Here is a 22,744-nt window from a genome sequence, read left to right on the forward strand (position 1 = left end):
ATGGGTTAAACGTAGAGAACAATTTCCGAGTATGGGTTACCATACTTGGCCTTTACATCACTCACGTCACTCACTCATGCACTCAGTCGGACAGACAAACAGACAGATGGGTATACTGACAGACAGAAGGATGGTTAACGTGTTAATGAAATTTCACAGTAGGACCTTAATGCCTGACCAGAGCGGCAGAGCGGGGAACGCTGAGAACTCCCACAGTTTAGTTTCAATTGGGCTCAAAAGGCGAGAAAGTGATGGCAAAGAGATGGAGAGAAAAGGATAACAAGCAATAAGGACAGGACAACGAAATGACAAGGTGGGTGCCAAGCAAAATGAAAGACAAGAGTATTGATCTGGCTTCCCCAATTCCTCAGCCTCTGCTCCAGAATGTCACTTCTCCATAAATGCAATGGGGACATTTTGTTCTTATTCACTCTACTCTGGAGTTGCCTGTCTCTCTTGCTTTAGCTCATGTCCTCTATTTCCCACAGCGGCCGAGTCACCCAGCACAGATTTATAGCATCCTGTAGAGAAATACAGAATCAAGGGACAGGGAGAGAGACAGCGCAATTAGAGAGAGAGAAAGAGAGAGATACAGAGAGGAACAGCATGTGAAGAATGCGACAGAGAAAGGAAGAAGAAAATCCTATCAACAAGTAGGACCAGGGTCAAATATGTATTGACTGAGCCCGTTCCTCCTTTTGTTTCCACAATCAGATAGTTCCACAATCAAAACGGATCTCTGCCAAGCAAACAGTCAGGATAACACTACAGTGCGGAATATTTCTCCAGCCTGCCAAAAACAGACCCAGCCTGAAAAGAAGAGTCCGTATAATGGACTGAATCACTGAATCAGTTATTGTGACTAAAAATGAATCAAAAAAACTTTAGAGTGTTATTTGTCAATTTTGCAAGCAACAGCAGTAAAATGCACATTTGTAAGCTTGAAAACTAAAATCAATCTTGGTGAAACTAAAATCAATCTTTACTTTCATATAACAAATTCATATATACAACAGAATTACACTGAAATAAATAATATTGAAATTTTTATTATTTTTTTCCCGCACATTAAAATGAGCTTTTAGTTAAATGAATATTAAAATAAAGGGGTCGGGATGATGCTAAACCAATCCAGATGAAAACTTTGTATAGGAAGAAAATATCACTGTGTTATCTTGTGTTCACCAATGAGAACACTTAGAATATTTTTGATTAATTCTGGAAAATTTAGTGTAAAACTTTCCAAATACAAAGGACTTCTATAGACTCTCCATTAGAAAAGAGCAAAAGCTTAAATAATGATAAAGTCTGAAAATCTTATGGATGGCAACAGCTGCTAAGGTAGAATTGGTCAATAATGTTTTTAAAGCATGATGAGGGTAAAGTGTCAAGACAGAGCGATATAAAGAGAAAAGGATCAAGGAGCATGAGCTGAGCATGAGCAGCAAGAGAACAGAGCGACAGATGGAGAGAAAGGAGTTAAATAGACTGAGATCGAAAGAGATAGAGAGAGCGCTGTTCAGAACGCAGATATGCATTTATAGTGGAGATAAACATGAACGTGTTGCCAAAAATATCACCCAGGTTGACAGTGGCCGCAGGCTGCCTTTAACTCAGCTATTGGTTGAGCTCATGCAGAGACTCAGCAGAGAAGTGAAGAGTATAACTCAACCGAAGAGAACTAGAGATGATATCAATGAAATGTTGCTAAGATCAAATAGGGAACCAAAAATGCAAAAAAGGAAACACGCCGAAACTGGATTGACAACAGTGCAGAACAAGAAGTAAGTGTATCAAAAATGCTAGGAAAAGCTGAACTTATGCAAATTAGATGCAAAAAAAGCCAATCGCTTAGCCGATAATGCTAAAGTTTACAGTGGATTTAGTGCTTATACAGGATGACTTCAAATTATTTAAATTAATAGATTATTACTAATATATTAAAATAAATCAACTCTGACCTAAATTAAGATGCTAAAAACAATAACTATTGTTTTTATTTCAGAACACACAGTTCTCAACACTTCTGGAATCACAATTCATTAATTGAATATATCAATACTCCCAGTTTCTGTTAGTAAAAATAGTCTCAAAACAAGCTGTTTTGTCATAATTACAGCAGAAATATTAGAAATACTGAAAATTGTCAGTTTCAGTTTTCAAGGACTATCAGTTTGTTTTCTATTGTCATGTGTTCCTGTCTGTTTTTCCCGCTCTTCATCATTAGTTTATTTGTATCACCTGTGTAACATTAATTACCCTTGTTTGTTTGCTACTTAAGTTCCTCCCGTTCACTCAGTCTTTGTCCAATCACCGTCCGTATATGTTGTGTTGCACCTGCCTGCCTGCCAGATTGTTTATTAAACCAGTATTTTGGATTTATTCTCTTCGTCCGTGTCTGCCTTCCTGCAACCCAGCGTGACAGATGATCGGACCGCCTGATTTTGATGAACGGGCCAAGTTCATCACTGTGGCCCAGGAAAGCCACGATTTTTCTTCTTTTGTTATGAACTTTTGTTTTTTGGCCAGCCATAGCGTGCTGGAGGATGAAGCCCTCAACACCCTGTTCTGGATCGGGGGCCAACTTCCATAACACCATCCACCTTCCAGACACCACTGGACTTAATTGGAGGGAAGCCGTCTTAAGGTGTCTGGAGAGCGTGTGGTCCCGATCCAGAACCCGGCCAGACCCAGAGCCCAGCTCGTCACCACTGTGATTGACGACGCCTGAGCCCCCTGCAGAATGAAAGCTTCCGCCTGCCGTGACGGTAGAGCCCACGCCCGAGGATGGAATGGTAGAACTCTACATCGCCCCGGACCCGAAGCACCTCAGTGAATCTGAACAGGGGTGTGAGCTGACGTCACTATCCATCACCGTGGGAGTCCTCGTGGAGTTCAAGGGGATGGATGCGAGCCCCGCCCACCCCCCCCGCCACTGAGAGCGAGCACCGGATGGACTTGCTGGACAGTTTTAGTGAGTGTGGTGAGATAAATTCCCTATGTCTCTGGAATTCTTCTGAATCTGAATCTTCTTCATCAGTTCTGTTATCCCCACCCAGCCTCCCTCTCCCACTGCCTCTACTAACTGCCATCAAGGACACTTTATTTTTTTGGGGTTTCTGTGCCACTCTTCACTTCCAGACCTCCGCCAAGCCTGTCACTCAGTCATCATCGTCTCCCATCAGTCCCGTCGAGTCACCACTTCCTCCTCTCAGTAGCGAGGTTACATCGTGGTCCTGCTGGGAGACTACTCCACCTGGGCGTTATGAGCCCGTGGCTTCACCTCCAGCCTCGTAGCAGTTTTCAAGGACTTTCAGTTTGTTTTCTATTGTCATGTGTTCCTGTCTGTTTTTCCCGCTCTTCATCATTAGTTCATTTGTATCACCTGTGTACCATTAATTACCCTTGTTTGTTTGCTACTTAAGTTCCTCCCGTTCACTCAGTTTTGTCCGATCACCGTCCATATATGTTGTGTTGCACCTGACTGCCTGCCGGATTGTTTATTAAACCAGTATTTTGGATTTATTCTCTTCGTCTGTGTTTGCCTTCCTGTAACCCAGCATGACAAAAATATTAAAGTGCTTTTATTTTATTTAAGAAACATACTGTAACAGGCCTTTTATTTTATGATTTTGTTTTATTTTTTTTTAGTTAAAAACCTACAGCAACACAACACTTTTTTTTTTTAATGTTATTTTTATTCTATTTTTGGTTAAAATCCTACACCTGCTTTGAATATTGTGTTGGATAACAGGGGCCTTCGAAAAACATTCAAAACACCCTAAATCAGCGACGTATGGTGTTCTTGATGGTATTAAATGGATTGCTTCTGCATGGTGTGATTGACGTTTTGTGAAACAGTTACAGACTGTCGCCTTACTGTGAGATGCATCACAATGAGTTTGGTGCCACTGCCACATGGGAAAAATGCGGTTTCAGGAAGCGCAGAGCGGACATTTCTGACCATCTGCTTGATGGGGAACACACCTGGCTGTACCGAATCCCAGATGCAGAATGCAAAAAATAACAGATTCCAGCATTTCGTCAAATTTGCTATGGACAACAATATGTTCAGTGGAAATACATGTAACAATCTGACCCCAGCACTGACCCTCTCAGATAAGAGAATATGAAGGAAAAACATGCACACACATACAAATTCACTATAATAAGCTGAATTCCACCCAAATTCAAGTCTGTGTATGTGAGCATGTGATTGAAGTTACTGCCGCGGAGCATCTGTAGTCTCTGCTGTGTGTACGTTGACATGCTGTGTGTAGACAAGTCTGGGCACCCTCGGTGCACAACTGACGAGTCCAGGTCTAACACCTGTCCACCACCATCACACTACAGAAATCAACATCAACCTGGGAGGACACATCACAACAGGTGTGTAGTGTTATCGCTGAACATGCCCATTTATTCAGGCTAGATGCATCAACAGCATTCATCTTCCATTGTAGGATAGAAACGTGTTAGCCGCTAGAGATTCTGCTGTAACATTTGTACTGAGGTACATTCTCAGTGTGATTTAGTCTATTCTGTCAACTAGAATAGACTAAATCATGGTATGACTAAAGATTTTGGTCATACCAAATACTCCAATTAATACTCCCAATAACAAAAAATGTGTTTGATATTTCTAAGTTAGCAAATCGTATTTAGCTAGTAAAAACATGAAAATATGATTTTGTTCAGTATTTTCATTTTGTTAGCCTAATGTAATAATAAATTCCACATTCTGTACAGTGTAAAGATGGTACTGTAGGTTTTTTACTTAAAATGAAACAAAATAAAATAAAAGCAGTGTTACTGTAGATTTTTAAAACAAAATAATTACTAATAATTAATTAATAGGTTTTTAACCCCCCAAACAACAACAACAACAAATATAATGAAAAACTGTAAATACTATACTAAAAAACCAAGAAACCCATTCTCTCCCAAGTCCCAATTTGCGAATCATTGCGAGATGACTCACTTCTCGTTCTGTCCCCGCTATAGTTTATGCTTGTGCTAAATAGCAAGCTAACTAAACTTAATGGTTATTTATTCATCGTTTTTTTTTTTTTTTTTTTTTTTTTTAAATAAACCCACAACTAAAGGAGAATAGCCTCTAACTCTGCCTCTAACTCTGACGCTTCAGAGGCACAACTCGGAAAAGAGGCGGCTTTCTCTGCATTAGGTAAGTTAGGCCTAAGATGTTTTCTTACACTCTGTGTATAGTTGTCACGATCACTGTAGTCGTTTATTATAAATTTTAAATGTAGAAGATATGATACATATCTTTTATGAAATGTAGAGTATATGTTAGATATACAGCCACCATAGACATTTAGAGGGACTCCCCAAAGTTTCCCCCAAAATTAGAATGGCCAAATTGTCCCTCAATATTTGATATTCTTGATGCTGCTCTGCTGCACTTCGTTACGCGCAGCTTTGTTTGTTATTTGGAGGACAAAAAGTTTTAAGTTGCTCTGTCTCAATAGACTAACAGCAGCGCTCGTCAATGTCAAAATGAGTAAGATGGCCAATCAAATCAAAGAAGGCTGGTCTTACAGAAGACAAGTATTCCAGAGCAACGCTTTAGGTTTATCTCTGAAAGAGAGTGCATGGAAAGTAGCAGCTAAACATTTAACTGTTTTACGAGAGGAATGCTGAACGACAGTAGGGATGCAAGCAACCCAACTTTTTAAAAAAATGTCACTGTTTTGAATGTAAAATTCAAAACATATAAACTTATGATGGGAAATTTTGCACTGAAGACAAAGGCGCTTGAGCCGCGACATATTTTCTTAAGTAGACGGTGATTTGAATTGCAGGCATGACTAACATAACATCATTTTTCTATTCACTTTAAACCATGTAATGTTGTACTTGCCAAAGACAATTTTTACTTGGACTTAGCGCTTGGCAAGTGTTAATGTTGGACCACGAACACATAATTTTCTAAACAGCAGAATCTGTCACATTCTGGAATCAGTGTCCTTCAGTGCTGGCAGACACAATGCGAGTCAATACAGCAATCGTGAGCTCAACCCTCCTCCTGTGCCAGTACGCTCCGTCATCACCTTATCATGGTTCTTTTCCTCCCTTTTCTCTCATTCTTTCTCTCTGCGGAGCCATCTTATTGTTCCTAGCTTTGTGTGTCTTCAGTTTCCCCTGCTTGGGGCATTCTGTGGTTAAATGGACAAAAGAAAAGGAAAGAAAAAGTAATTAAATGGGAATTAGCGTGTGAGGGAGATTGTGCCTACAAGAGGCATATGTTTAAAAACGACTTGGCAGAGGCTCACGTGGGAGAGAATACAGATGAGGCATGTTCGAGTGTCTGGCTGTGGTGAGGCATGGAGAGGCCATGTCTGTGAGGAACCAGAAGCTACATGAGCCTGTCAGATAAGCTGAGCAGATAACGTGTGTGATTCGATCAGCCAACAGTGGCTAGGGCTTTTATTTTCTGCATTAATTAGTTGTCTTTTCAAATTTATTCAGCCAGAGATGGAGGTCTAATCAGGACCTGGACTGAACAGAGTTTGCTTTTGTTGCAACGTCACCGACTAGGTGATTAACATTTGAAATCTTGAGTGAAATGTTAAGGGAGAGAGGAACAGAAGGTACATTTCTGTTATAGTGCCAGCCAAACACTGTGGACCCTGAGATGCTGGCCGAATCAACAGTCAAAAAAGTTCAGAACAATAAGCTCAAGAGCAAGATTTTTTTCAATTAGTTTTGTCGGTTGCCTAGTGGCTATACTGTTGTTGCTGGTTGCATATATAATTATAATTATAATAATTAATAATATTAAATAATATTTTACCAATCCATTCTCTTTCTGATAAAAAAAATAATAAAATAAAATAAAATAAAATAATACACATTCTAGAAGGGAAAGTGCCTGTAAATAAATTGCACTGGTCTAAATTACTAATAAATTATCCTCTATCTTACTCCAGGATAATTATTGTTAAAGGTGCTGTATGTAATTTCTTTTTTTGACTGTACTAAAGCATAAAAATACCATAATACTGTTTGTTTGCAGATATTTAGGAAACATGCTAAGTTCACATTCTTCTGCGAAAAACAATGCTACAACCAGTTATTCTACTTTGAAATGTGCGTTCCGGGTTGGAATGTCTGTTTTTGTTTTGGTCTGTGTGATTCCGCCTGCTGCCAATTCAACCAATAGTATTTCGACACCCAGGTTGCCAGTTGCCAGAAAACACAGCGTATTGCAGCCATGGAAGCCAGCGGAAAAACTGGGTCAGAGATCGCAGATTCTAGCCAACCTAAAAATCCTCTGCATCCATCTAAAAAGCTCTATGAACAGAGGCATATTAAAATGCAGATAAATCAACTGATCAATCTGTCTTTGTGACAGGAGCTTCCAGCGCAGAAAAAAGAAGTACAGGCATACATGATGATAGGGGCAATAAAAAAGAATATAACACAATAACATGTGACCCGTGCTGGCAAAATGAGTCAGAATGCGCACAGGCTAATCTTGAGCTACGGACAAAAAAAGTGAAAAAATGTCAATTTTGGTTTTATTTGAGATGTTCACAAAAATTAGTTCATTAAGCCCTCATCTAGCGACCCCAATGCTCCAAATAGCAATTAAACATCTAAAAGTATCTTTATTTGTACATTTTCTGAGAGGAATACCTTTCCTTTGTCCATGAAAAAATGTCATTTTTCTCTGCTCACTTCTTGATGACTCTCGCTTCCCCTCAGCACAAGTTTGATACTGTTTTAAAGCGCAGCATTCCAACTTTGGGAATATTCATAGCGAATTCTCTATGGTATGAGTCTGAACCAATAAAATATGATTTTCAAACTCTTACTGATGTAAACAAAATGATCTCACTCACGCTGACTGACAGATCCACAGCGTGCGATCCCGATATACACACATACACAGAATTACAGTATTTCAAAATATCTGTCTTGGCGAGTATTCACGCAAACATGATCTGTTATGTCTTAAGTGAACGTTTGGTTAACTGTTGGGGAAAAACATCTGATGTGTAACATTACTAGATCCGTGCGTTACAGTAGATCTTAATATATCAGGCTGTCTGTTTCATTAATGTTAATCAAACAATTGTGGTATCATAGAAAAACAAGTTGTATATATTTTCCTATAAATATTTAGTTTTGACTTGGTGTGTTGCAAAATTGGTGTTATTACCAGGGATTTTAAGGTATGCTTGCTAGGTGATTCTGTTTTGGAACCTTCAGAAAACTTAAACTTGATTTTTCTCCAAATTGACCTTGCCGACTCTATCAACTTCAAACTCAGCCATTTTTTGTCGGATTCCAACAAATCATACATCATTAAGGTTTTTAATAGAGAATGTGAAAATAACATGAACTCATTTTTGACAATTTGCTCATTGCAACTCATTTTGCCAGCACGGGTCACATATAAAAAGGCAATAGAATGATATATAGTATAATACAACACTAAAATTAATAAACTAAAACTTAAAAACTATATATTACATCATTGCTCATTCGCATGGACAAACTTTCCTCAACTTTGTTGCGTCATGCCCACATCACATCAGCAGCGATCTCTGACACTAATCGGATATTGAGAAAAGAGAGGTTCAAGAGCCAACTTTTCGCTTAATTTTCCTATATAACAGGAGTGGCGAACTCCAGTCCTGGAGAGCTTCAGTCCTGCAGAGTTTAGCTCCAACCCTGAAAAAAAAATTAACCTGCCAGTAGCTTTCTAGCAACCTTTCTTAGCTTGTTCAGGTGTGTTTGATTAGGGTTGAAGCTGAACTCTGCAGGACTGTGGCTCTACAGGACCAAGGTTAGCCACCCTGATATATATCATTGTTTTTATGCTGCATAATAGGCCAGTGGTTTGCAACCTTTTTTGAATATTTGAAGGCCCCAGTTTTTCATTTTTGAATTGACTGGATAAGGGTTAAAGATAAAATTTTTTAAAGAAATATATTTTACTCACAATTTCTACCCAGTAAAATATATTCATTGCTGTTTTGTCTTATTTTAAGTCATTTTAGATGGAAGCTTGCTGAGGTCCCGGCCCCTGGTTGAAAGCCACTGTAGTGGGCACATCTTAGCTGCAAATTAGAGGCAGCATAAATGTGTGTAGACTGATTGATAATCATGGGAAAAGTGCATGAATTAAGAAAAGATTTCAGAACAGAAGTCAAGCTTTAAATCTCCAGTACTAACCTACTGGAGTCCATCGTTTGTACAATGATTGGATTCAATCAGTGAACAGAAAAGGGAGGTATAGGGGAAAATTTGGAGAGGCAGAGAGAGGAGGTGGCTGGCTTCTGTCTAGTGATTCTCTTTGAGGCATCATCAGGCTGTTTTAACGGTCTCTTCATCCAAGCTCTGCCAACGGGCACCCTTACTCCTCGGCTAGACAGGGATTCTGCGCCAACTTCCATCTGTGCTCACATAAACAATCACTGCCCTCACAACGCCCTCACCCAGCTAATATAAATGTAATCAAGATGATTAGGCAATGCCACTGACTAAAAAGTAATTACTTGAAATAGTAAATGAGCAAAAACAAAATCTCAACCCAGAGCTGCAGCATGAGGACGTACCTGGTTCCCAAGACGCAAGTTTATAGATGGAAGAGAGAGTGTCACAAAAGTCTCCAAATCCCTAAACTGTCTGGTGTGGCTCCAGCTATCAGTCACGCATGTGATTCCTTGAATAATCAGGTCGTCAATTAAATCGTCAATCAGGTAGCCCTTAGGGAAGGTATCCCAGATCCTCTAGATCAGAGATTGATGAGATTTCTACCTGCGAGGAACTGCAATTAACTGGAGTGTCTGCTTTAAAAGTCCTAATGAGCCCCATTAAATTGATTTATAGAATCATTATCATCTTGCTATGAAACGTAGAAATGGTAGCATGGATAATGCATATGTCAGATTTTAAAAAGTACCTACTGCTTTCACATCAAGGGAAGCAGATAGAATAAAAGCAACCCCTCAACCTCTATGAGTTTAGTAGCCAGTCAAGTACAGCAGGAAATAAAGAGCTTGTTTGACTGATGAAAAGCCAGATGGTATTCAAAAACAAAGAATAAAAACTACAGGTGCTTCTAAGAAAGAAAATTAAAAGCATGTCTCTGGCTTATCTAACCAGCAGTATCACTGATTTTTCTAGATTTGACATCAATGGACTTGATACAAAGGATAGCTCTAGCTCATCTTTAATGCAGACAAAGAATATTTAAAAGAAATGTCATTCTAGTCAAAGATATGGATTGCTCTAGTACTCAGACAATGACTTTGCACGCCAAACAAATTGCGCTCCAAACGGGAGACACGACACAATTGATTTCAACCAAATTTGTCATTAGGATGTTGCTAAGCATGCTAAAAAGCATAAAATATGCATAGCACAAATACTTATAGACTAAAATAATAAAATAAATAATAATAGTAAACTATAATTTAATTAATAATCCAATTTTAATTACATAAATTAAAATAAGGTATACATGAATTAAATACAAGTTTACTTATAATCAATATTTCTCATTCCCTTTGCACTGTGCTCGTTGCAATGCATTCTGGAATTGTTTTCTTTGTGAAGTATATAATGCTGTCTCAGAATGTGACAGTTTTCACAAATGGAGCATATATGATGCCTAAAAATGTTGCCTACGTAGAAACGTTAGCCAAATGTCAAATGTTTTGACAGGTAATTGTAATATTTGAAGGATGGACGCTACAGGATGTCAATATCGGGCAGGAACCTACTGCTGTCACTCGAGTGTTTCAGTACTGTACGCGGATCAATCAAGAAACACACTATTTTACTCCATGACAGGCTCAGACAGCATCCAGACGGCATCGCTGAAATCAAGCTGGCTGGAATCTGGTCGGGAGGACCACCCGCTAGCTGCATCTGAAAGTAGATTCAGCACTGTTTTCTAATTAACATCAGTCTTTAGCACACCAGGTAGAAAGCCCCTCTATTTGACAGACTAATTAATCTGAAACCTTGAGTGCCCACAGTCTTCAGTGTACCTCCAACACTTAATCCTGTCAATAAAATGTCTCAAGCGTAATGGACTATGGGGAAATAACTGGGATTCAATATAATTAATGCTAAGTTTAGAAGCAGAAAATTCCCACTTGAAAAAGAACTTCAAAAGGTTTTAGGTTTTAGTTAAATAATGTCAATATTTTTCATTTCTCTGATGAATCAATCTATTTATCTATAGCTATATATATATATATATATATATATATATATAGACTACCATTAAAAAGTTGCAGTGAATATGATTTGTTTTATAGAAATTAATACTTTTATTCAGCAAGAATGAATTAAATTAATCTAAATGACAGTAAATAGATTAATGTTACAAAAGATTTTAATCAATTCAAATAAATACTGTTCTTTTGAACTTTCCTCATCAAAAAAATTGTGAAAAAATGATCAGTTTCCACAAAAATGTTAAGCAGCATTAACATTTTAAAACTGTGATGATAAGAAATGTTTTTTGACCACCAAATCAGAAAGATTTATATATTATAAGGAATTATGAATTTGATGTAAATATGTTATATTAAATTACTAAATATATTTGTATGTGAAATTAATTAAAAGTGAACCAGATTCAATCAAAGAGTCATTGTAGCCAAAAGAATAAATAAATAAATAAAATTCAGCTTTCTATCACTAAATATATTTGTACAATTTTTCAAAAATATATTTTTACTATTCCCCTCACACATTCATTTTTACTAAAGTTTTACTCAAGTTACAAAACAAGAACAAGCTGCAAAACTAGTCTAATGACATGATCTTTCAGAAATTAAAACACATAAAAAAATAATTACAATGTTGCTTAAATTTGTACTGCCAACAAAACAGTGAAAAAATATAGTGAATATTCAAAATTTCACCCAGCTTTAATATGCATTTGATACTAAGGTCAACAAAATCTTCAAATTCATATTATACAGGAATTAAACGGATAGTTCACCCAAAAATGAAAATGATCCCATGATTTACTCACCCTCAAGCCATCCTAGGTGTATATGACTATCTTCTTTCAGACAAACACAATCTGAGATATATTTAAAAATATCCTTAGTCCTCCAAGGTTTATAATGGTTGTGAATCGGGGGCGGCGTTTTGAAGTCAAAATAATGCATCCGTCCATTAACTCCAGGGGGTTAATAAAGGCCTTTTGAAGTGAAGCAATGCATTTTTGTAAGAAAAATATCCATATTTACAACTTCATAAATTCAAATTACTAGCTTCTGGCGGACGACCGTATGCAGAATGCACAAGTTGACTTGCGCCAAATGCGTAATCCGCTGACGCGATGTATGACGCAGGATGTAGGAGTATTGAAAGTTAGGCGCCTTCCGTGGTTCAAACAAATAGGGCTGTGCAACAAATTTAAGCTCCTCTTATATTGAAATGCTCCGACATTTCTCTTTTTAAAATTATCATTTTAGAATTATAATCCATGACCGGTGATTTGTTTTGCTCTATCCTCTGTGCCTCAGCGTTCTTCATTACGTTGTGCGCCAGGTCATAGGATACTCTTCCGCCGCAAATCAACTTGTGCATTCTGCGTACGGTCGTCCGCCGGAAGCTAGTTATTTGAATTTATAAATTCAAATTATGGATATTTTTCTTACAAAAATGCTTCGCTTCAGAAGACTCCTCCTGGAGTCATATGGATTTATTTTTTTTTATGGATGGATGCATTATTTTTGTCTTCAAAACACGGCCCCCCATTCACAACCATTATAAACCTTGGAAGACTAAGGATATTTTTAAATATATCTCCGATTGTGTTCGTCTGAAAGAAGATAGTCATATACACCTAGGATGGCTAGAGTGTGAGTAAATCATGGGATAATTTTCATTTTATGGGTGAACTATCCCTTTAAAAAACACATTCAAATAAAGCAATATTCAACAGATTCAGTATTAACAATTGATTTCCTGCAGGTATGAACCTGCATGCAAAATTAATATTCAATTTTTCGGCATAATGAGTGCATTTCTTTTGGACTGAGTCATAGTATTAATCACAGCACTGGTCTTGAGAAAAGCATTTACGCATGATGAGCAATTTCACTAAAGGGACCGCCTAAAGCTAACATCACTTTCATCTTGCAGGAACAAGCATTCTGGTAAAAGACACTTGAAAGCTATGATGATAGGGGCTTGGCTGGGTCAACGCCTGCCTCTCACTTAGTTCATTTATCGCTCTGCTGCATCAGCTTAAGTCTCCATCCCCCTGAGTGCCGTCCAATAGACCAATCATATTTCACACAGGAGGCAAACAAAATTGTGAGAAAAGGTCACTTGAATAATTGAGGCGAAGAAGGGTGAATTATCTTGATGCACAGTCTGAGGTAAAACGGCATTTTCATTAACCAGTACCAAAAATATGTGGAATACAGGACAACAAACAGTTTAGAGAACTCAATAATATATGGGAAAGTCATGTTTTTATGGAAATCTGGCTGTGTGTGAGGGGTTTTTATACGGTGGCTTTACATCACTGGTATCACTCAACATGGACAAGTAAATCGATATGTAATTGCTGTGTAATTGCATATGCCACAGGCAGTAAATCACAGTAGAGAGAAATATTTTGTACATAAATTCAGTTTAGACGTATCAGCTACTTCACGAGCAATCCCAGCAGAAATGTACACTATCCTCCTATTATGTTACACTGAACAATGATAAATGCTAGCAGAGCTTTCAGAAACTAAATATAACACAAGAGAAACACTGAGCTGAATACATCTCAGCAGTATTAGCGTGAAGCTAAGAGCCTCTTTAAGTTACACATATGTATGGACCTTTACACAAAGAACATGAGATATTAATAAACATGGCTACATTATGAAAAATGAAGCCTGAAAGCAACTTCAAAAAGAGAATTCTGAGAAAGCGAAGAATCCCGATGTTTACTTCATTAATGACTCATGCTAGCTAACTCTTATCATTATAAGAATAGACCAGATAAGAACAAAGAGTCAGAAAAATCAATGGAGACAGCTGAGACATGATGCTGCTTAATGAAGCCTGACGTCTGTTTCCTCTGTTTTCATGGTGAAATGAAAAATTACAGATTTGTTTGGCAAGCAGCTGTTGAACAATTTTTATGACATGGGTGGTTAATGTAAAACATAATGAGATGTGTTATAAAATGCCATTTTAGATTACAGTCTCCTTTGTTTTCGAGGATATGAGCTAGTGATGTGGATGTGCATTTGGGTCATTTTGACTGCTCGAGGACTCTGGGTGAGGTTGATGGGTCGCTGGTCTATGTTCAAATGTGTCAGACTTTGTCTTTGGTCAATGCATCATGTTTCACTGTATATTTTTCTGTGTCCCACACCATGAACAATATATTTTCAAGTGTGTCAAGTTAAAAATTGTTTTAGGTATTATTCAGATGTTTATTTGCCCTGCTAACATTTTCACTGGCCCCACCACAAATACGCTATACAGATACTTTTAGCAAGGTACATATTTTTATATATGTTAAAAATAAAAAATGTTTTTTTTTTTTAAGTGACGGGTGATTTCAAAACACTGCTTCACGAAGCTTCGAAGCTTTACGAATCTTTTGTTTCGAATCAGTGGTTCGGAGCGTGAAAGTCACGTGATTTCAGTAAACGAGGCTTTGTTACGTCATAAGTGTTTCGAAATTTCAATGGTTCACCACTGGGGGGTGTGAATTTGGCAGTTTGATACACGCTCCAAACCACTGATTCGAAACAAAAGATTCGTAAAGCTACGAAGCTTCATGAAGCAGTGTTTTGAAATCGCCCAACACTAGATATTGTCATAAAGTCGTTATTTTGTTTTTATGGCGCACAAAAAGTATTCTCGTTGCTTCATAACATTAAGGTTGAACCACTGTAGTCACATGAACTGTTTTAAATATGTCTTTAGTAGCTTTCTGGGCATTTGAAAGTGTTAATTATCTTGCTGGCAATGGAGGCCTCACTGAACCAACGGATTTTATCAAAAATATCTTAATTTGTGTTCTGATGATGAACGAAGGTCTTACGGGTGTGGAACGACATGAGGGTGAGTAATTAATGACAGAATTTTCATTTTTGGGTGAACTAACCCTTTAAGAGTCATTTATTCATGAATTGGACTACACTAGTCAAGTTGTTTTTCTTGCATGCAGCCCGCAAGGACACCTCAATAGAAAGACATCTGTTTACAGTAGACTGCGTTTTTATTGCATCACGTTCAATATTATTAAAATACTAATTAAAAGAATTAACAACGCGACCCGAAGTGGAGTGGAGTGGGTTGTCACGATCCCACTAAAAATAGAGTAAGACAAAGAGTAAAACCGATCCTGGGATTTTAAAGGTCATTAACAGGGCTTATTTAAATGACAATTATTTAGAAAATCTGCTTCTATTACAAGTTACTCCAGCAATTTCATCTGTGTTAGCCAGACAACGTTACTGTCACACTATGGTGTTGTAATGAGCGCACGATGATTTGGATAGATAAACAAAACAGTCTTTAATAATATATCTGACAGGAACATGCAAGAGAGATAGTATCAGGAGATACTAAACAACCATGTTTAACAAACAATAAAGGACAAAAAACTAAGCAGAACTCAGGGCTTATATTGAGGGTATGCATTGACGTCACTTTCCCATTGGAACAAGAGTGGAAAAAGAGCCTGCATTAAATGCATGACTGAATTTAATAGGAGGAACTGTGAAAACGCGAGTAAAACAAATGATTATCATCTTAAACTAAAGGCCGGACTCGATGTAGTGTTCCTTACACTTACCAAAGATCCAGCGATACATGGATACTGACATGCAGCCAAGAATCGTGTTTCCTGACATATATATGTGCCTGATTTCAAAGCCGATGAAATACATAAAGCAAATTTGCCTGTGAATTCTTTATATAAATACAATATAGGTAGGTCTAAATCCAGGTGATCACTTATAGCAAAGTTATTTATATCGTCATGTCATCCAGGCCTAAAGCTTGTATAGTTTTTATCAGCGTTTATTTAAAAACATCCAATTATGCAGAATATAAGATGGTAAATATTTAATTGATGAGTTATCAATACAATATATAACAATACAATATATAGGGTATGATTTTACCTCAAAATTCAACATATTGACACAAAATGGCCACGTTTCGCTACCAGGAGTCCAGTTGTTTCTGTGAATTGCAGAGATCCATTTGCTTTGCTTTTCTGTAGCTTTCGGCAGACTGTAAAAATATAACTCAGATTTCTTGTCAAATCTATTTGTAGTCAATCGCAAAACTCTTTTCCGTTTTAGATGTGTTTGTGTGTTTCACGTGCATACCCTCTATACAAACTGCATAATCAAGGTAGAAACAGAACAGGTGTGGGGAACTAATTAACAACCACAGAAACAAACCAGTGGTGAGAAAATGAGAACAAAGGAAACAGGAACTATAATAAAACCAAAACAGAACATACATGTGACAGTTATCCGTGTGCAATATATTAAAATAAGCACAATGTGCAACAATAATGCACATAAATCCATCAAAGAAATTGAAATGTTTCAGTTTAAAGCACAAAAACACATGCATATGATCAACAAACATATAATGTACAAACAACGCAACACTGCAAATTTCTTTATCCAGAACAAAACTCATATTAGACCCACGCCATCAGTCTCAAGTACACGTGCACTCATTTGTGCATGTAAATGTTTTGACTTTTTACTATATCAAAACATTAGTAGTATTTCAAATACTGTCCCATACGTGCGATTGCTGACTGGAAGCATAACATTTCCATTTGAGCTCTTACCCTGCGTCTGGTCAATGTGGCCCAGGGTTTCTATCTGTTCAACCAGATCATTAGAGTTCCACTGACTCATCCCCAAAAGCATGGCCGTCTTCCCCTCCAGCACCTCTGAAAGACATCACACACAAAAACACACTCAATGAGAGCGGTATATGATCAGGATGAGACAATCAATCATGTAGCTCATCATCAGGATAATAAAGATAATGTTATGCTCATTTCAGCTCAGAAAAATCACATGGAATGCAGCAGTACATCAAAGACTATTAGGATTCATCGAATTATCTTCAAATACAGCTCAACCCATAAAGTGATGTCCGACTAATGAGCAGAGAGCGATCAGCCACTCCGCTGGTCCTTGTGAGACAGCCCGAGTGCTTGATGGAGGACTCGGCTGCGCACGTTCACAGCATGTGACAGTGAGCTGCAAGCCCAGTGCCGTGTTGGATTTTGCTGGGCCGATATTTCAGTATGGAAGAGAGGTTGTGACAGGGCTCCGTCAGGCCTGCTCATCTGCATCACCCTCCTGAGCCGATCGGTCGCTGTTTGTCGCATGCTATTTTCTAGACTGTCACTTGAACCGTTTTTTTGACTTGGCTCAAACAAGGGCAGACAAACAAACACGTGCATGCTCACAGAAACAATGCGAGGGAAGCTCAGAGTTGAGAGACGAAGGGTTTTAAATCATAATCCAAATACTGGCAGTTACTGAGTCGTGTCGAATGGAACGCCGCTTAGAGAGAGCAGGAAGAACATAGATCTTCTGAAGTGTGAAATGTGCTTAGCACAAAGAAGAGCAACGACAGCAGCCCGGCTCCTAAAGGAAAGACAACCACCTATTTCAGTAAATAAAACGAACAAAGTGCTAACGCACAAGGGTCTGCCAGTGAGGCTTACTGCGAAAGGATGACAGCAAAAAGTGGGAGTTAAAAGGAGAAAAAGAGAGAAAACGAACAATGTAAAAATGGGGGAACATGCTCTGAGTGAATGAGCTTGGCAGAAGTTTTCATTTTAAAGTATTCAGTGTAATCCGCATCATTGTGAAAAAACACTCATGTAATCTATATTGAATTAGACTGTATTTTAGTTCCTATGGAAGTTAGGAATGTGCAAAACGAAACGACCTTGTAAACGCCCCTTTCGTGTGTTGCACCTCCCACAACACACATCACAAATAGAGCACTTACGGTTGCTTGTGAAGGCATGTGTCGACAGGAAAAAGTAGGCTACTTTCAATATAAGGTCCACCACATTAGGAATACTTTTAGCTGTGTTGCTATGTGTCATGAGTAAGCAATTAAGTAAAACTATCTCCAAGATGATTCAAAGTTCCCATTATTATACTTGATCTGTAGACAAAGGTATGTGGATTTGCATAAAATGGCTTTATCTTGCTGGAGTTTACTGCTGTTTCTAAAGGATGCGATATTCGCTACCCTGGGTGTCTGTTACAGTAGATCACAACACTGGAGTAGAGAGGACCATGAATTGTGGCATCACACGCACAGTGACTGGAATTAAAGGGGTCATATAACGCAATTTTTACAAGATGTAAAATAAGTCTCTGATGTCCCCAGAGTGTGTATGTGAAGTTTTAGCTCAAAATACCCCACAGATAATTTTTTATAGCATGTTAAATTTGTCACTTTTTGAGGGTTGAGCAAAAACGCTCAGTTTTTTTGTGCGTGTCCCTTTAAATGCAAATGAGCTGCTGCTCCCAAGAAGAGGGCGGAGATTCACCTGTTAGCATCTCCAATTACCTCATGCAGACTCACTGAAAATGTCAGAAACTGTTAAGCCTTTTATGTTCAAAGCGGAGTCGGACAATGATGGAGAGACTCAAGAAGAAGTGACAACATGTAGAAAGCAACAGGACGTTTCTGAATGGTTAGTTGGTGAATTTATGTAGCTGATGTCGAGTTAACTATCTAAAAGTCATTGATTAGCATATTCTGTCATGATAATATAAATCGGTTGTGTGGGAACTGTTGTAAAATCTTACAGAGCCAGAGAATATATGCTGCATGAAGATAGAACAGGTATAGTTTAGTTTAATTATGGTTATAACTTATGTTGTCATCTTGCTTTTATGACATGCTATTGCATTTGTGTTACATACTCTTTTGCAATAACATGGCCTCACCCCGTTTGTTGTGTGTTCTCGGGGGCAGGGTTTATGTAAATTTTAGGGTTAGTGATGTCACCAACCCAGGAAGTAGCTCGTTGTAGTCCCTACCAGCCGTCTGTTGTAGTCCTTAAAAAGCGATTTCTTTAAAGTAGTCCTTTCACTTAAAAAATGAAAATATCTTTGAGCGTTGTAACTCTGCAGATGTTGTTTATGCTCAAACAGCAACATTACACACTAAAGTTAAAAAAGTGAAATCATAATCAACCACCCCTTTAAAACTGTGAAGAAATAAGGCTCAATAAACTTAGATACCCAGTGATACACTAGGAGTTGTGTGCACAATAACCCTTCTCTTTGTGCCCTGAACTTTTCAATGCTTTTCGATGTGATATTGCTTTAAGCATATCATTCTGTACCCGGGATGAGCAAAAGCGATGTATGCTGCTCTGTATAGGAGCCTTTCATATTATGATAGTTTTGCGCACTGAAAGATTTTTAATAACCTTGTTTTGTCATATCTATCGTATCTTGTTGCCTCATTAAAAAGCCACACATTACATTTTAAATGAACGTCTTTTCATTTTATAGTATTTTTCAACAAATTGTTTTTCTTGAATGTATTTTTATAAGAATACAAATAGTAATTTGTTTTTTATTAACATTTTTTACCATATTTAGCACTATACTTACATTCACTTTTATTTTTTCCCCACTAAATGTTTTTCACTAAATGTTTAGATTTTTAAAAATTATTTTAGTTAATCATATTTGTCCTAAATCATTTATAGTTTTTTGATTCACTCCCTTTAAAGCACATTCTAAAGAAAGAAATAAAACCAAAACATTTGAAAAAAAAATCCACATTAGCTGACCTTACTAATCAAACATCCCGACCCATCAGTGTATGAAAAATTCCCTGAACAATGGCTTAGCATTTTTCCTTTTTTATCTTCCCTGAGTGAGAAACTCAAAATACTTTCACAATAAAGAGCATGAAATAGTTATTGATTGAAGTAAAAGAAGAAAGACAAACAACAAGGTGGAGAAACAAGTTTATTAAAAGAGATTTAAAAAAAAAATAATAAAAGGAATCTGAAATAATTTATAGAATCCTAGAAAGGCCTCCAAATAATGAGTTCATGGAGGCACAGAGTTTATCCATTAACATTCTTCAACTCATCTTTACTCTTAAATAGAGAGGGCATACAGACAGAGATTAGAGTCAAAGGTAATGACCATGTGGGCTGAAAGAATACCTTCAGTATGTGAACCAAATTTGCAACACAAGCTTACCAGGAACATATTTTCATTTTCTCTATGCCTTTTAAGCTAGAGTTATGTCTAATTGTCAAAGCAAGACCATGCCATCTCACACCCAACCCATACGACTTTCCTTCTTCAGTGGAACATAACAGAAGATGTTAGGCAAAATGAGAGCCTCAAACCCAATTCACTTTCACTGTATGGAAAAAGATGTAAAACTAAAGTCATCATCGTTAAAAGTCAAAAGTAGGAAAATCAGCAGCATTTACTGTGTGCACACTGCACAGACGTCATTTTGCACTTATTTTGTTTGACTAATATTTTTTCCATGAGCAGAATATGACCGTAGATGCCTGTGGCTGAGTGGAGGCAAAGAACATAAGACTGCGTTGTCTCTCTGACACAGTTTCGGGAAAAAAGGCTTTTCATGGAAAATCTTCCAAATGAAGGCCCATATTTGGTTATGAAAATCACACGTCTTGACCTTCTTAACACAGAGTTGAAACTCTGGGATTTAAAACTTCATCACAAACACTAAGAAGAAATGGATTTTGCTGTGACAGTCTTTAATAATAATCTGTTATTGCAAATCATGCAACTAAGTCCCGATGCTAAGATGCTATTTTCAAGTAAACAGGGTCTAGATCAAAATCTAAGGCAACAAGATTTAAGAGATGCCTTTTAATCTGATAGAAGTTATATATAGCCTATTTCTTAGTTGATTTGTCAGTGCAGATGAATCTTGTGTGCGAAGGGCCCAGGGCTACCAGACTGCAGAGGACAATCAATGTAACAGAAAAACACTTCAGCTCAAGCAGCAAAGCATAGGTAGGTAATGCTAATCAATTAGCATTAAGAGTCACAATGAAAGACTGCGAATACATACAGCAATCTGTCTCCAGCTAAAATTTACACCGTTTTAAATAAGGGTCCGATCTTATTTCAGGTTGTACAAATGGGTTCTGTTTAGGCACACTCTGACAAATCTCATTACTCAAATGCACGCGCTCCAGTAACAGACCTGAATTAACCTCCTTAGACATTTGCCAACATGTCAGTTAAAAATTATCCTAAACGCCCTCATTTATAACCAAGGGCCTTACTCTTAAAGATCCCATGACATCACTTAACGAACACAGTTTTAGGCTTTTACTTACATATAAACCTTGATCAGCGAACATAAACAGAAGCTCAACCGAACCTGAATGATCCACGAGAACACGCAAGCTCAAACATGCTGCGTAACCAATGAGGTTTGTTCTTGTGTGTTACGCAGCACATTTGAGCTTAACCTTTATTATCCATGCAAGTATCCATGCATGAAATCAATGTAATTGTATTTGAAATTGCAGCAATTTTGCAATTCTTGACAATGATGATGATATTTTATTTGTCCCACTGAACAAAACGTTTCTATAAACACTATAACATTCCTGCATCATCTAGAGAGGCACTCCATGATGCGACTTGAATGAGATCAACCCAGCGGATATGAGAGGCATGGATAGGGCAAGTGAGAGTCTGATACGCGTGAAAGGGGCTCATGTGTCATGGAGGTGAAGGCGGGCTGACAAAGCTGGAACAGTGATGAGCCTCAATTTCCCTGCCGCTCGCCGCTCCGATCATCTGTAGCACACACTGACTGACAGGGGTCAATCTCACAGGTCAGTGAAGAGGAGTCAACAACAGCCAGTCACAGAGAGTATCCACACAGACCCATAGAGACACACAACCTCTGTGATTTCACAAAAACACCTTTGAGGTGTCACTCACACAAAAAGCCATTAAGTTCCCACTCTAAATCTGAGCCAAAACACTTGACTGTGTCTCTTCTGACAAAAAAAAAAAAGATTGCAAAACAAACACTCAGCCACAAGAAAACAACATTTAAGTGTGCACAACATTTCTTTTGTCATTTCTGAAAGAGGTCAAAACATGTCTGAAAATGACACTCAGTGGAGACAATTATCTGCAATGCTTTGAATCATGAAACCGACAAGTTTATTTCTTTAGAAAACTACATTTACTAAGAGTAGAAACAATCTCAGCATTAAAGAAGCACTATAAAACTATAAAACTGCATGCTAATTTTCATGTTAATTGCTTTGGATGGCCCCGCACAGAGTGGATTCGCATTGGTCCAACTTCACTACCATTCTACCATTCAAACTACCAATTCACTACTACTTAAATATTATTACAATTTAAAATAACTGTTTTCTATTTTAATCTATTTTAAAATGTAATTTATTCCTTTGATGGCAATTAGCTGAATTTTCAGCATTATTACTCCAGTCTTCAGTCACATGATCCTTCAGAAATTATTCTAATATGCTGATTTGGTGCTCAAGAAACATTTATTATTATTATCCATGTTGCTGCTTAATGCTTTGAGAGTGTTGATACAATGTTATTTTTTAAGGTTTCTTTGATATATAAAAACAAGAAATCGAAATCTTTTGTACTGTAACACTGTAAAAAATCTTTACTGTCACTTTTGATCAATTTAATGTGTCCTT

The 22,744-nt window shown here is 37.6% G+C and overlaps 1 protein-coding gene across 4 annotated transcripts in view; it reads right to left on the minus strand.

The window, feature by feature from the left end:
• The window catches only part of pitpnm3 (PITPNM family member 3), a 111,018-nt gene that overhangs the window by 54,833 nt on the left and 33,441 nt on the right, over positions 1–22,744 (minus strand). For 2 of the 4 annotated variants that reach the window (XM_051863104.1, XM_051863103.1), the window contains exon 3: positions 16,838–16,942. The exons of the other annotated variants lie outside the window; for them this stretch is intronic. In XM_051863104.1, the coding sequence (XP_051719064.1) occupies positions 16,838–16,942 (105 nt within the window). The remainder of the gene's footprint in view (positions 1–16,837; positions 16,943–22,744) is intronic. 4 annotated transcript variants of the gene reach the window in all.

The sequence above is a fragment of the Ctenopharyngodon idella genome, chromosome 15, assembly GCF_019924925.1.
Source record: "Ctenopharyngodon idella isolate HZGC_01 chromosome 15, HZGC01, whole genome shotgun sequence".
NCBI classification, from domain to species: domain Eukaryota; kingdom Metazoa; phylum Chordata; class Actinopteri; order Cypriniformes; family Xenocyprididae; genus Ctenopharyngodon; species Ctenopharyngodon idella.